The 14791-nt window shown below is 44.1% G+C and overlaps 1 protein-coding gene across 1 annotated transcript in view; it reads right to left on the reverse strand.

The window, feature by feature from the left end:
• ANKDD1B (ankyrin repeat and death domain containing 1B) overlaps positions 1 to 14791 on the reverse strand; it is a 79856-nt gene that overhangs the window by 27459 nt on the left and 37606 nt on the right. The window contains exon 8 of the mRNA XM_077287360.1: positions 9035 to 9133. Within this exon, the coding sequence (XP_077143475.1) occupies positions 9035 to 9133 (99 nt within the window). The remainder of the gene's footprint in view (positions 1 to 9034; positions 9134 to 14791) is intronic.

Genomic DNA, 14791 nt, shown 5'->3' on the forward strand with positions numbered 1-14791 from the left:
CCTGTCCAACTCATAAAGTGTCATGGCTTCCAGTATCACCTTTATGTTGATGACACTCAAATCTACCTCTCTGGCCCAGTGACTTCTCTGCTTTTCACAATCCCAGAGTGTTTACAAGCCATATCCTCCTTCTTGATATCACACTTTCTAAAACTCAATGTGGACAAGACTGAACTGATCATATTTCCTCCATCTAGCTCAACGCCCTTACAAGATGTATCAATATAAATGACATCACTCTTTCTCCTTTGTCACAAGTCCATTGTCTCAGTGTAAACCTTAACTCTGCCCTGTACCTTAAACCACCCATCCAAGCTCTTTCCACCTTGTGTGGCCTCCAACTCAAAACTATCTCCGGAATTTGACCTTTCCTCAACCCCGTATCTACTAAAATGTTAATGCATGCTCTCATCATCTTCGGGCTCAATTACTGCATTATCCCTCTATCAACTAAGTCTCGCACTTCTCCACTTCATCCTTAACAGGACCCTATCAGCACAGAATGACTGCTCAACTCAAGTACAGTCGTCCGGTGCTTCATGATTGAGCCAATCATTTAAATAAACCCCACCTGCTTGGTTTACTCTCTATGTACACCCTTCTCTGGCCCAATGAAGCCAGAGCTGTCAGTCAAAGAAGAAGGGAGTGGAGACAGCGGGAAAACAAGCAGGTGGAAGGGGTATTTAAAGGATTGGGCAGAGCACGATGCGCCGAGTGGTGGGATTTCATTCAAACAGTCATTTTGTGCTGAAAGAGTCCTTTTAACTCCGCTGCCCGATTAGTCCACCTCTCCCCTCGCTGCTCCTCTGCTTCTACCAATCTCTTCACTGGCTTCCAATCCTCCATTGAATCCAGTTTAAGTTACTAACAATGACTTACAGGGCTATCCATAATCGTTCTCCTGCATAAATCTCCAAACTGACCAAAAGACACTTCCCCACACGTAATCTCCAGTCCTCACAAGATCTCTTTTCTTCCTCTGCTGTCGTACATTCCTCACCCAGTCGCCTCTAAGATCTTTCCCAAGCATTCATCATTCTCTGAAATTTAATGTCTCAACTTTTCCTGCACATTTGAAAACTTTAACTGCAACCTGAAAACTCACCTCTTCAGGAAATCCCATAGCCTGCAATAACCCTGCTTCCACCTTACTACCAATGGAGCTGCTGCAACGCCCTGGCCTACTGTTTCCATACCCATAACCCTGTAGATTGTAAGACCATGATTAGAAAGAGAGAGAGACCAGAATCAGGTGCTGTCCGGTTTTTCACCAGACACAAAAAACGTTCATCTGTCTATTTTGTCCGGCCGCCGGATCCACATCGGCGAAAAACGTACAAAACGGAAGGCGATCCGGCACTAATACAAGTCTATGGGGAAAAAAACGGATATGGTGGCGTCATTCGTCGGGTCCGTTTTTTAAAAAATTAGTCGGATTGTGCCTGATGGCAAAAAACAGATGTGTGAAAGTAGCCTAATATGTATGTAAACCCTTTTCACATGTACAGCACCATGGAATTAATGCTTTAAAAATAATAATAATACTGACACTTTGACAAAATGCTGTGAGAAAATTAGCGCAGCTCTGCAATAGAGACATGCCCCACAATATGTCAGGCTGACCAGCATTGTCAATGTAAATGCTTATTTTAATGATTTTCATGCTGTGGCCACTGAAAAACGGACATTTCTGTCTGACTGCAACTGCCTCTGGTAGCGTCACCAGTTTGCCGTGCCCTTCGCAATCAGCTGATGTAAGAGTTTTCCTCATTTCAAAAGTGAACTGCTTTGTTGAGAAAATATTTTGAATTACTATAGTTTTTATCGTAGAGTTTTGAACAGATTAAAAAATATTAGTAAACACAAAAGCTGCACTCCTGGACACAGAGCCTCAGACCAGTGGTCTCCATTCTCTAGGCCTCCTCCAAGCTATTACAAAACTACAACCAGCAGGAAAGTTGTAGTTTTGCAACTACTGAGGAGCAATAAGTTGGAGAACCCCGCTCTACAAATATAGAAATCTAGGACCTTTATGAAGACTTTTGAGCGAAATCATTGTGATTAGTGATGAGTGATCGTGCTCGGATAAGGTGTTATCATGCTCCTGTGCTAATTGAGTGTCTTCTGTGTGCTCAAATACTACGTTTGAGTCCCCGCAGCTGCATGTCTCGCGGCTCTTCAACAGCCGCAACACATGCAGAACTTGCCTAACAAACAGTAAATCTATGCATGTGTTGAGGCTGTCGGACAGGGGACCCGAACATAGTATTCGAGCATGCCGAAGATATTTTATTAAAACACAAGCATGCTCGGACAATACCTTATCTGAGAACGCTCGCTCATCACTAATTGTGACCTGTTCGGTCAATAAACCCATTGATACATGACTTTCTTTAATGATTTCAATCTAATTTCACAGAATTTCAAATAGAAGCGTCCTAATTAAATTTTTCACCGACTGAAGACACTATTTCACGATAAAGTAAATGACCACAATAAAATTTAACATTTACTTAATCTAAATAAAAACAAACCAATACAACATACACGACCTAAAAACACGTATGGCTGCAGACAAAGATTGCGCAGGTGTATAGGGTGCCAACCCCCGCAGGCAGGTAGGGCGTATTTAGGTTCAGTGCAGGGGCATAGGTTTCACTACCTCATCATAGGGTGGAAATAAATGTGCAATATATTATATAAGTGTGTACATCGCTAAATAAAAAGAAACACACTTTTGCACAGGCCGTATTGTATATCCACCTATTTATGTGCAATATATTATGAAAGGTGTATAAGCACACTTTTTGCACAATTTTTCGTCTAGTGACATTTTTTTGTCTGTCTGTTATGTATGGTCTGCTGTGTGCTGTTTTACTATCCTCCGCACGATAGGACCTATTAGGGACAGTTAGGGCGAGCCTACGTGGAGCAGGGGCGCCATTGCGCAGGTTTATAGGGTGCCAACCTTTGCTGCAAGGTAGGGCACAGGCAGTAGGCTGTTGTGAAGTAGGGGCTGTACTGTGTGATCGCCTGCTGCCTGCTATATGGGTAAGGATAAGCGCTAAGACTTACACTACATTATATATGATGTGAAACAGTTACTAATAGTCTGGTTCGTGGGGCTCTTTTTCCTTTCCCATTAGAATGTATTATAGCACTGAGCACTTTATTGTAATTAAATGGCAGTGAGTAGGCTATCATACAGGTCTGGTACCGTTGCTATTTTCCCATGCTGAACATGTAAAAGTAGATATGTGATATTTGACTTAAGTTCTTATGACTATTGTTGATTAATAAAATTTATTACATTTTTATATACTAAATTGGACTTGAACTCCGTTTGTGTATATGGTCAAAAGGTAGGGCACAGGTAGTAGGCTGTTGTGAATTCCGTTCTCGGGCTCCCTCCTGTGGTCATGAGTGGTACTGTGTGAGTTTGGTCTTGGGCTCCCTCTGGTGGCCTTTAGCGATATGGCTGGTCTTGGCTGGGCTCAGCTGTTTCATCTCCTGCTAGGCTGGGCCTATTTAACTCACCTGGACCTTTACTTGTCGCCTGCTGTCGGTGTATTCAGTCCTGATCCTGTGCTCTTCTGAATATTCCTTGTGACCAGTCTCCTGCTATGAGAAGCTAAGTTTGCTTGTTCAGTTTCTCATTATTTCCTTGAAAACGTTTCTCATTATATAATGAGTTCAGCCCAGCTTGCTTTTATGTGATTTTTTGCTTGCTGGTTAGTTCTGGGGTGCAGAGTGCGCCCCTCACATCCTGAGTCGGTGTGGGGGTTCTTGTATTCTCTGCGTGGTTTACTTTTGATAGTTTTGTACTGACCGCCCAGACACCTATCTATTTTCTGCCTATCTAGTATTAGCGGGCCTCATTTGCTAAATCTGTTTCATCTCTACGTTTGTGTTTTCCCCTTGACTCACTGTTATTATTTGTGGGGGGCTATCTAAAACTTTGGGGTACATTTCTCTGAGGCAAGTGAGGTCTTTGCTTTCTCTCTAGGGGTAGTCAGTTTCTCAGGCTGTGACGAGACGTCTAGGTTTTCAGGTAACGATCCACAGCTGCCTTTAGTGTGTTTGGATAGGATCAGGATTGCGGTCAGTATAGCTTCCACATTCCCAGAACTTGTCCTATATACTCAGGGTATATTTGTCAGGTCAGTTTGAGATCCTACCACCAGGATCATAATAGTACAGCAGGCCCAAAAGTGTTAATGCAGCTAAAGAGGGAGAAGAGAAATCTTAAGGTCATTTTTTTTTTTTTTTCCCCCTCTGCACTGTGTTTTGCCTCTCTCCTCCCCTTAATCTCTGGGTGGTTCTGTATGCAGCTACTAATATGGACATTCAGAGTCTGTCTTCTAGTGTGGATCATCTCACTGCAAGGGTACAAGGCATTCAGGATTATGTAGTCCGCAGTCCTATGTCAGAGCCTAAAATACCTATTCCTGAGCTGTTTTCCGGAGATAGATCTAGGTTTTTGAACTTTAAGAATAATTGTAAGTTATTTCTTTCTCTGAGACCTCGCTCATCTGGCGACTCTGTTCAGCAAGTCAAAATTGTTATTTCTTTGTTGCGGGGTGACCCTCAAGATTGGGCATTCTCTTTGCCGCCAGGAGATCTGGCACTGCTAAATGTTGATGCGTTTTTTCTGGCGCTTGGAGTGCTTTATGAGGAACCAAATCTGGTAGACCAAGCAGAGAAAGTTTTGCTGGCTCTCTCTCAGGGTGGGGATGAAGCAGAGGTTTATTGTCAGAAGTTTAGGAAGTGGTCAGTGCTCACTCAGTAGAATGAGTGCGCCCTGGCGGCGATTTTCAGAAAGGGTCTTTCTGAAGCCCTTAAAGATGTTATGGTGGGGTTCCCCACGCCGGCGGATCTGAATGAGTCAATGTCTTTGGCCATTCAGATTGATCGGCGTTTGTGGGAGCGCAAACCTGTGCACCCTCTGGCGGTATTTTCTGAGCAGAAACCTGAGCCTATGCAATGTGACAGGATTCTGACCAGAGTTGAATGGCAAAACCACAGACGTCAGAATGGGTTGTGCTTTTACTGTGGTGATTCTGCTCATGTTATCTCAGCATGCTCTAAGCGCACAAAAAGGGTTGCCAAGTTTCTCACCATTGGTACTGTACAACCTAAATTCATTTTGTCTGTTACTTTGATTTGCTCTCTGTCATCCTACCCAGTTATGGCTTTTGTGGATTCAGGTGCTGCCCTAAATTTGATGGATTTGTCATTTGCCAGGCGCTGTGGTTTTATCTTGGAGCCTTTACAATTCCCTATTCCGCTAAAGGGAATTGATGCTACACCATTGGCCAAGAATAAACCTCAGTACTGGACTCAATTGACCATGTGCATGGCTCCTGTACATCAGGAGGTAATTCGCTTTCTGGTGCTACATAATTTGCATGATGTTGTCGTGTTGGGTCTGCCATGGCTGCAGGCTCATAATCCAGTCCTGGATTGGAAAGCAATGTCTGTGTCAAGTTGGGGGGGCCAGTTGGTTCACCAAGATAGATCTTCGTGGAGCGTATAATCTTATGCGCATAAAGCAGGGCGATGAATGGAAAACAGCATTTAATACACCCGAAGGCCATTTTGAGTACTTGGTGATGCCTTTTGGGCTTTCTAATGCCCCCTCTGTGTTTCAGTCCTTCATGCACGATATCTTCCGAGAGTACCTGGATAGATTTATGATTGTGTACCTGGATGATATTTTGGTCTTTTCTGATGATTGGGAGTCTCATGTGAAGCAGGTCAGGATGGTATTTCAGGTCCTGCGTGCCAATGCATTGTTTGTGAAGGGCTCTAAATGTCTCTTCGGAGTCCAGAAGGTTTCCTTTTTGGGCTTTATTTTTTCTCCTTCTACTATCGAGATGGATCCAGTCAAGGTCCAGGCTATTCATGACTGGACTCAACCTACATCTGTGAAGAGTCTTCAGAAGTTCTTGGGTTTTGCTAATTTTTACTGTCGCTTCAACACTAATTTTTCTAGTGTGGTGAAGCCTTTGACTGATTTGATCAAGAAGGGTTCTGATGTGACGAATTGGTCTCCTGCGGCCGTGGAGGCCTTTCAGGAGTTGAAACGTCGGTTTTCTTCGGCTCCTGTCTTGCGCCAGCCCGATGTCTCTCTTCCCTTTCAGGTCGAGGTTGATGCTTCAGAGATTGGAGCAGGGGCTGTTTTGTCGCAGAAAAGCTCTGATGGCTCTGTGATGAGACCATGTGCTTTCTTTTCAAGAAAGTTTTCGCCTGCCGAGCGGAATTATGATGTTGGTAATCGAGAGTTGTTGGCAATGAAGTGGGCATTTGAGGAGTGGCGACATTGGCTTGAGGGAGCCAAGCATCGTGTGGTGGTCTTGACGGATCACAAGAATTTGACTTATCTCGAGTCTGCCAAACGGTTGAATCCGAGACAGGCTCGATGGTCGCTGTTTTTCTCTCGTTTCAATTTCGTGGTTTCATATCTTCTGGGTTCGAAAAACATGAAGGCTGATGCCCTTTCTAGGAGTTTTGTACCTGACTCCCCGGAAGTTTCTGAACCGACTGGTGTTCTCAAAGAGGGGGTGATTTTGTCTGCTATCTCTCCTGATCTGCGACGGGTGTTACAGGAGTTTCAGGCCAATAGACCTGACCGTTGTCCACCAGAGAGACTGTTTGTCCCAGACAGATGGACCAGTAGAGTTATTTCCGAGGTTCATTCTTCGGTGTTGGCGGGTCATCCTGGGATTTTTGGTCCCAGGGATTTGGTGGCGAGATCCTTTTGGTGGCCTTCCTTGTCGCGGGATGTGCGTTCCTTTGTGCAGTCCTGTGGGATTTGTGCTCGGGCCAAGCCTTCGTGTTCTCGTGCCAATGGATTGCTTTTGCCTTTGCCTGTCCCGAAGAGGCCTTGGACGCATATTTCCATGGATTTTATTTCGGATCTTCCTGTCTCTCAGAAGATGTCTGTCATCTGGGTGGTTTGTGATCGTTTTTCCAAAATGGTCCATTTGGTACCCTTGCCTAAGTTGCCTTCCTCCTCCGATTTGGTGCCATTGTTTTTTCAGAATGTGGTTCGTTTACATGGTATTCCGGAGAACATTGTGTCCAACAGAGGATCCCAGTTTGTGTCCAGATTTTGGCGATCCTTTTGTGCTAAGATGGGCATTGAATTGTCTTTTTCGTCAGCCTTCCATCCTCAGACGAATGGTCAAACCGAACGAACTAATCAGACCTTGGAAACTTATTTGAGATGTTTTGTTTCTGCTGACCAGGATGATTGGGTGACCTTTTTGCCATTGGCTGAGTTCGCCCTCAATAATCGGGCTAGTTCTGCTACTTTGGTTTCACCTTTCTTTTGCAATTCTAGTTTTCATCCTCGTTTCTCCTCGGGTCAGGTTGAGTCTTCTGACTGTCCTGGGGTGGATTCTGTGGTGGATAGGTTGCAGCAGATTTGGAACCATGTGGTGGACAATTTGACTTTGTCCCAAGAGAAGGCTCAGCGCTTTGCTAACCGCCGTCGCTGTGTGGGTCCCCGACTTCGTGTGGGGGATTTGGTATGGTTGTCTTCTCGTTATGTCCCGATGAAGGTTTCCTCTCCTAAGTTCAAGCCTCGTTTCATCGGTCCTTATAAGATTTTGGAAATCCTCAACCCTGTGTCTTTTCGTTTGGACCTCCCAACATCGTTTACCATTCATAATGTGTTCCATAGGTCATTGTTGCGGAGATATGTGGTGCCTGTGGTCCCTTCTGTTGATCCTCCTGCTCCGGTCTTGGTCGAGGGGGAGTTGGAGTATGTGGTGGAGAAGATCTTGGATTCTCGTATTTCGAGACGGAGGCTTCAGTACTTAGTGAAATGGAAGGGTTATGGTCAGGAGGATAATTCCTGGGTTGTCGCCTCCGATGTCCATGCGGCCGATTTGGTTCGTGCCTTTCATTTGGCTCGTCCTGATCGGCCTGGGAGCTCTGTTGAGGGTTCGGTGACCCCTCCTCAAGGGGGGGGTACTGTTGTGAATTCCGTTCTCGGGCTCCCTCCTGTGGTCATGAGTGGTACTGTGTGAGTTTGGTCTTGGGCTCCCTCTGGTGGCCTTTAGCGATATGGCTGGTCTTGGCTGGGCTCAGCTGTTTCATCTCCTGCTAGGCTGGGCCTATTTAACTCACCTGGACCTTTACTTGTCGCCTGCTGTCGGTGTATTCAGTCCTGATCCTGTGCTCTCCTGAATATTCCTTGTGACCAGTCTCCTGCTATGAGAAGCTAGGTTTGCTTGTTCAGTTTCTCATTATTTCCTTGAAAACGTTTCTCATTATATAATGAGTTCAGCCCAGCTTGCTTTTATGTGATTTTTTGCTTGCTGGTTAGTTCTGGGGTGCAGAGTGCGCCCCTCACATACTGAGTCGGTGTGGGGGTTCTTGTATTCTCTGCGTGGTTTACTTTTGATAGTTTTTGTACTGACCGCACAGACACCTATCTATTTTCTGCCTATCTAGTATTAGCGGGCCTAATTTGCTAAATCTGTTTCATCTCTACGTTTCTGTTTTCCCCTTGACTCACCGTTATTATTTGTGGGGGGCTATCTAAAACTTTGGGGTACATTTCTCTGAGGCAAGTGAGGTCTTTGCTTTCTCTCTAGGGGTAGTCAGTTTCTCAGGCTGTGACGAGACGTCTAGGTTTTCAGGTAACGATCCACAGCTGCCTTTAGTGTGTTTGGATAGGATCAGGATTGCGGTCAGTATAGCTTCCACATTCCCAGAACTTGTCCTATATACTCAGGGTATATTTGTCAGGTCAGTTTGAGATCCTACCACCAGGATCATAACAGTAGGCCCTTTAAGGATTTAGTGCACCCTGTATCTTTGTCTGCAGCCATACGTGTTTTTAGGTCGTGTATGTTGTATTGGTTTGTTTTTATTTAGATTAAGTAAATGTTAAGTTTTATTGTGGTCATTTACTTTATCGTGAAATAGTGTCTTCAGTCGGTGAAAAATAATTATTTCAATCTACTTAGCGCCATAATTTCTCAATAAAACAATTAAAATACGATAAGAATAAAATACATACACGGTTCATAGTGTCGATATCACTTCCATCTTCCAGTAACAGACGAGCACAAGCCAGATGTCCTTCTTCAACGGCCAAGAAAAACGGCGTGGCCCCTGACTAGTGAATAATCCAGAGATTATTAACAAGGCAGAACTGTGTATTTACTAATTATTATCACCCTGCAACACCTTATCATGGAGGGTGTGAGAGCCGGACTGAGGTGCTGGGGGGCCCACTAGTAACATTGACTCTGGGCCCACTGTTCAACTATGTGCAAATATTACATAACCCTCATTCATAACTTTATTTCTCCTTCTTTATAATAATAATAATAATAATAATAATAAACTGGGCAGTTTCTTAAATGAGCGATGAATGTATTGCATCAACTACTGCTATTATAAAAGATCAGCACAGGGGCCTACCGGAGGATCTTTCTGGAGCTGATCCCTACGTCCTGCATGTTTTAGATCTCTTTATTTTAGATTTTAGGCAGGTGCAGTAATTGATATTTCTTATCCATGCTCAAATAAATTAGTGTTCACACATCCACCCATACACTGCTGCATGTACACTAAACTATGGAGACACCTACACATTATACAGTGGGTACGGAAAGTATTCAGACCCCTTTAAATTTTTCACTCCATGTTTCATTGCAGCCATTTGGTAAATTCAAAAAAGTTCACTTTTTTTCTCATTAATGGACACTCTGCACCCCATCTTGACTGAAAAAAAAAAAGAAATGTAGAAACATTTGCAAATTTATTAAAAAAAAACAAACTGTTTTTCATCCACGATATCTCTTACTTGGCCGCATTCATGTGTCCTTCAATGACAAGCTGTCGCCCTGTCCCTGCAGCTGAAAAACACCCCCATAGCATGATGCTGCCACCACCATGTTTTTACTGGTGGGATTGTATTGGGCAGGTGATGAGCAGTGCCAGGTTTTCTCCACACATACTGCTTAGAATTATCACCAAAAAGGTCTATCTTCGTCTCATCAGACCAGAGAATCTTATTTCTCATAGTCTGGGAGTCCTTCATGTGTTTTTTAGCAAACTCTATGTGGGCTTTCTTATGTCATATGCAAATTTAATAACAAAGAAAAACTGAAATATCACATGGCCATAAGTTTTCAGACCCTTTGCACAGACACTTATATTTAAGTATCAAAAGAAGGAGGACAAAGGAAATGCTAAATATTGGTGAGGGTATCTGTAATAAATAGTGGATAAACAATATAAGCTAAATTAAAGACCCTGCAACCCAGAAGCCGGGCAGCAGTAATATCAAGCGGACAATCGGAAGGTTACATAAAACTGAAAAAGGAGGCACAAACCGATCATATAGTCCAAGAACAATAATTTATTATTACAATACAGGAAAACGGTAAAATAGCAAAACGATAAAAAATGACAATGCTAATACAGGAGTATATGCAGGAAAAATTATTGTGATGTTAAAAAAATGTGGGAGGGAAGGTAACCACCCCTAACAACAGTAATATGAAGGCTGTGTGCCGAAACGCGTGTTGGGGAGGACGCCATCCAGGAGCAAAACGTGCTACACTACCTTGTAAGTGCTCTCTTACTTTGGTTTTTATTTTGCGCTCACTCTCATGTTTTACTGCATGTTTCGTTACACTGGTTGCCAGCACTGCTTTCATATGATTTTCATCACTGAATGACATTTACTGGTTTATGTTGGTATCACTGACTACACAGACACTATTTGATCTTTTATATTTCTTTCATATATTTTATTATTCTAGCTTCATCATGTTTTTTACCTTGTTGCACCAAGCACTTTATTGAATTGTTTCTTTAAACCAAGTATCAGTATTTACTTCGTGTTACTGTTGTTAGGGGTGGTTCCTTCCCACCCACATTTTTATAACATCATAATCATTTTTCCTGCATATACTCTTGTATTAGGCGTCCCATTTAGCATTCTCATTTTTTATCCTTTTGCTATTTTACCGTTTTCCTGTATTGTAATAATAAATTATTGTTCTTGGACTATATAATCGGTTTCTTCCTCATTTTTCACTCATATTTAAAGGGAACCTGTCACCCCCAAAATCGATGGTGAGGTAAGCTCACCGTCATCAAGGGCTTATCTACAGCATTCTGTAATGCTGTAGATAAGCCGCCGATGTTACCTGAAAGAGGAGAAAAAGACGTTAGATTATACTCACCCAGGGGCGGTCCCGCTGCGATGGGCGTCTCAGGTCCGGTACAGCGCCTCCCATCTTCATTCCATGAAGTCCTCTTCTGGTCTTCACGCCGCGGCTCCAGCGCAGGCGTACTTTGTCTGCCCTGTTGAGCAAAGTACTGCAGTGAACAGGCGCCGGAAAAGTCAGAGAGGCCCGGCGCCTGCGCACTGCAGTACTTTGCTCTGACCTCAACAGGGCAGACAAAGTACGCCTGCGCTGGAGCTGGGGCATGAAGATCAGAAGAGGACGTCATGGAATGAAGATAGGAGGCGCCGGAGCGGACCTGAGGCACCCATTTGACCAGACCGCAGCGGGACCGCCCCTGGGTGAGTATAATCTAACCTCTTTTTCTCCTCTTTCAGAATACATTGGGGGCTTATCTACAGCATTACAGAATGCTGTAGATAAGCCCCTGATGATGGTGAGCTTACCTCACCATCGATTTTGGGGGTGACAGGTTCCCTTTAAGTCACATGCTGCCCATTTCCTTGTGATCTTCTTTGAGATGGTTCTACTCCTTCATTGGAGTCCAGCTGCATTTAATTAAACTGATAGGACTAGATTTGGAAAGGCACACACCTGTCTATATAAAGGTACCTTCACACGAAGCGACGCTGCAGCGATAGCGACAACGATGCCGATCGCTGCAGCGTCGCTGTTTGATCGCTGGGGAGCTGTCACACAGACCGCTCTCCAGCGACCAACGATGCCGAGGTCCCCGGGTAACCAGGGTAAACATCGGGTTGCTAAGCGCAGGGCCGCGCTTAGTAACCCGATGTTTACCCTGGTTACCAGCGTAAAAGTAAAAAAAAACAAACAGTACATACTCACCTGCGCGTCCCCCAGCGTCTGCTTCCTGACACTGACTGAGCTCCGGCCCTAACAGCACAGCGGTGACGTCACCGCTGTGCTTTCACTTTCACTTTAGGGCCGGCGCTCAGTAAGTGTCAGGAAGCAGACGCTGGGGGACGCGCAGGTGAGTATGTACTGTTTGTTTTTTTTACTTTTACGCTGGTAACCAGGGTAAACATCGGGTTACTAAGCGCGGCCCTGCGCTTGGTAACCCGATGTTTACCCTGGTTACCAGTGTAAAACATCGCTGGTATCGTTGCTTTTGCTTTCAAACACAACGATACACGGCGATCGGACGACCAAATAAAGTTCTGGACTTTATTCAGCGACCAGCGACATCACAGCAGGATCCTGATCGCTGCTGCGTGTCAAACTAAACGATATCGCTAGCGAGGACGCTGCAACGTCACGGATCGCTAGCGATATCGTTACAAAGTCGTTTCGTGTGAAGGTACCTTAAGACCTCACAGCTCACACTGCATGTCAGACCAAATGAGAATCATGAGGTCAAAGAAACTGGCCAAGGAGCTCAGAGACAGAATAGTGGCAAGGCACAGATCTGGCCAAGGTTACAAAAGAATTTCTGCTGTACTCAAAGTTCCTAAGAGCACAGTGGCCTCCATAATCCTTAAATGGACGAAGTTTGGGACCACCAGAAGTCTTTCTAGACCTGGCTGTCCAGCCAAACTGAGCAATCGTGGGAGAAGATCCTTGGTGAGAGAGGTAAAGAAGAACCCCAAGATCACTGTGGCTGAGCTCCAGAGATGCAGTAGGGAGATGGGAGAAAGTTCCACAAAGTCAACTATCACTGCAGCCCTTCACCATTCGGGCCTTTATGGCTGAGTGGCCCGATGGAAGCCTCTCCTCAGAGCAAGACATATGAAAGCCCTCATAGAGTTCGCTAAAAAACACATGAAGGACTCCCAGACTATTAGAAATAAGATTCCCTGGTCTGATGAGATGAAGATAGGCTTTTTTGGTGATAATTCTAAGTGGTATGTGTGGAGAAAACCAAGCACTGCTCATCACCTGCCCAATACAATCCCAACAGTGAAACACGGTGGTAGTGGCAGCATCAAGCTATGGGGTGTTTTTCAGCCGCAGGGACAGGATGATTGGTTGTCATTGAAGGAAACATGAATGCGGCCAAGTACAGAGATATCCTGGATGAAAACATCTTCCAGAGTGCTCTGGACCTCAGACTTTGCCGAAGGTTCACCTTCCAACAAGACAATGACCCTAAGCACACAGCTAAAATCACAAAGGAGTGGCTTCAGAACAACTCCGTGACTATTCTTGACTGGCCCAGCCAGAGCCCTGACCTAAACCCAACTGAGCATCTCTGGAGAGACCTGAAAATGGCTGTCCACCAACGTTCACCATCCAACCTGACTGGGGAGGATCTGCAAGGGAGAATGGCAGAGGATCCCCAAATCTAGGTGTGAAAAACTTGTTGCATCATTCCCAAGAAGACTCATGGCTATACTAGCTCAAAAGGGTTCTTCTACTCAATACTGAGCAAAGGGTCTGAATACTTATGATACCATGTGAAATTTCAGTTTTTCTTTTTTAATAAATTTGCAAAAATTTCTACATTCCTGTTTTCTTTTTTCCAGTCAAGATGGGGTGCAGACTGTACATTAATAAGAAAAAAAATTAACTTTTTTGAATTTACCAAATGGCTGCAATGAAACAAAGAGTGAAAAATTTAAAGGGGCCTGAATACTTTCCGTACCCACTGTAGGTCTTTATGTTGACATCTTGAATGCAAGACGATGTGCATCACGCTAAAATGAACTAAAAGTCACTCTAAACAATCATCCCCATTAAGGCTTGTTTCCACTTGCGAGAAACACGTCCGTGTCTCGCATGTGAAAACCCAGCTCTGGCACCGGCACTCCAGAGCGGAGCGTGCGGCCGCATAGCAACACATGGAGCCGCACGCTCTGCTCCCAAGTGCCGGTGCCAGAGCTTGGTTTTCACATGCGAGACACGGACGTGTTTCTCGCAAGTGGAAACAAGCACTTATACCCGTTCTGCGCAGACATACAGATGGCCTGATATTAGCTATACATTGTACATACAGTGGCACGTAAAAGTTTTGGCACCACTGGGCAAAATTACTGTTATTGTGAACAGAGAAGCAAGATGAAGATGAAATTATCTCTAAAAGGCCTAAAGTTAAATATGCCACATTGCCTTTATATTTTAGGGGGAAAAAATATATTTTCATATTTTACATTTTAAAAATTACAAAAAGGAAAATGGTCCGATGCAAAGTTTGAGAACCCAGCATGGTTAGTACCTAGTAGTACCTCATTATGAAAGTATCACAGCTTGTAAACACTTTTTGTGGTGGCCAAGCAAGAGTCTTTCAAGTCTTGTTTGATGGATTTTCATCCATTCTTTCTTGGTTCTTCAAGTTCTGTGAGAGTCCTGGGCCGTCTTCCATGCACTGCTATTTTGATGTCTAGCCACAGATTTTCAATGGTGTTCAGATCAGGGGACTATGAGGCCCATTGTAAAACTTTCAGCTTGCGCCTTTTGAGGTAGTCTATTGTGGATCTTGATTTGTGTGTTTAAGATCATTATCCATTTGTAAAAGCCATCCTCTTTTCAACTTCAACTTTTTACAGATGGTGTTATGTTTGCTTCAAAAATTTTTTGAAATTTCATTGAATCTATTCTTATCACTACCTGTGAAA

The sequence above is a fragment of the Ranitomeya variabilis genome, chromosome 1, assembly GCF_051348905.1.
Source record: "Ranitomeya variabilis isolate aRanVar5 chromosome 1, aRanVar5.hap1, whole genome shotgun sequence".
Classification (NCBI taxonomy): domain Eukaryota; kingdom Metazoa; phylum Chordata; class Amphibia; order Anura; family Dendrobatidae; genus Ranitomeya; species Ranitomeya variabilis.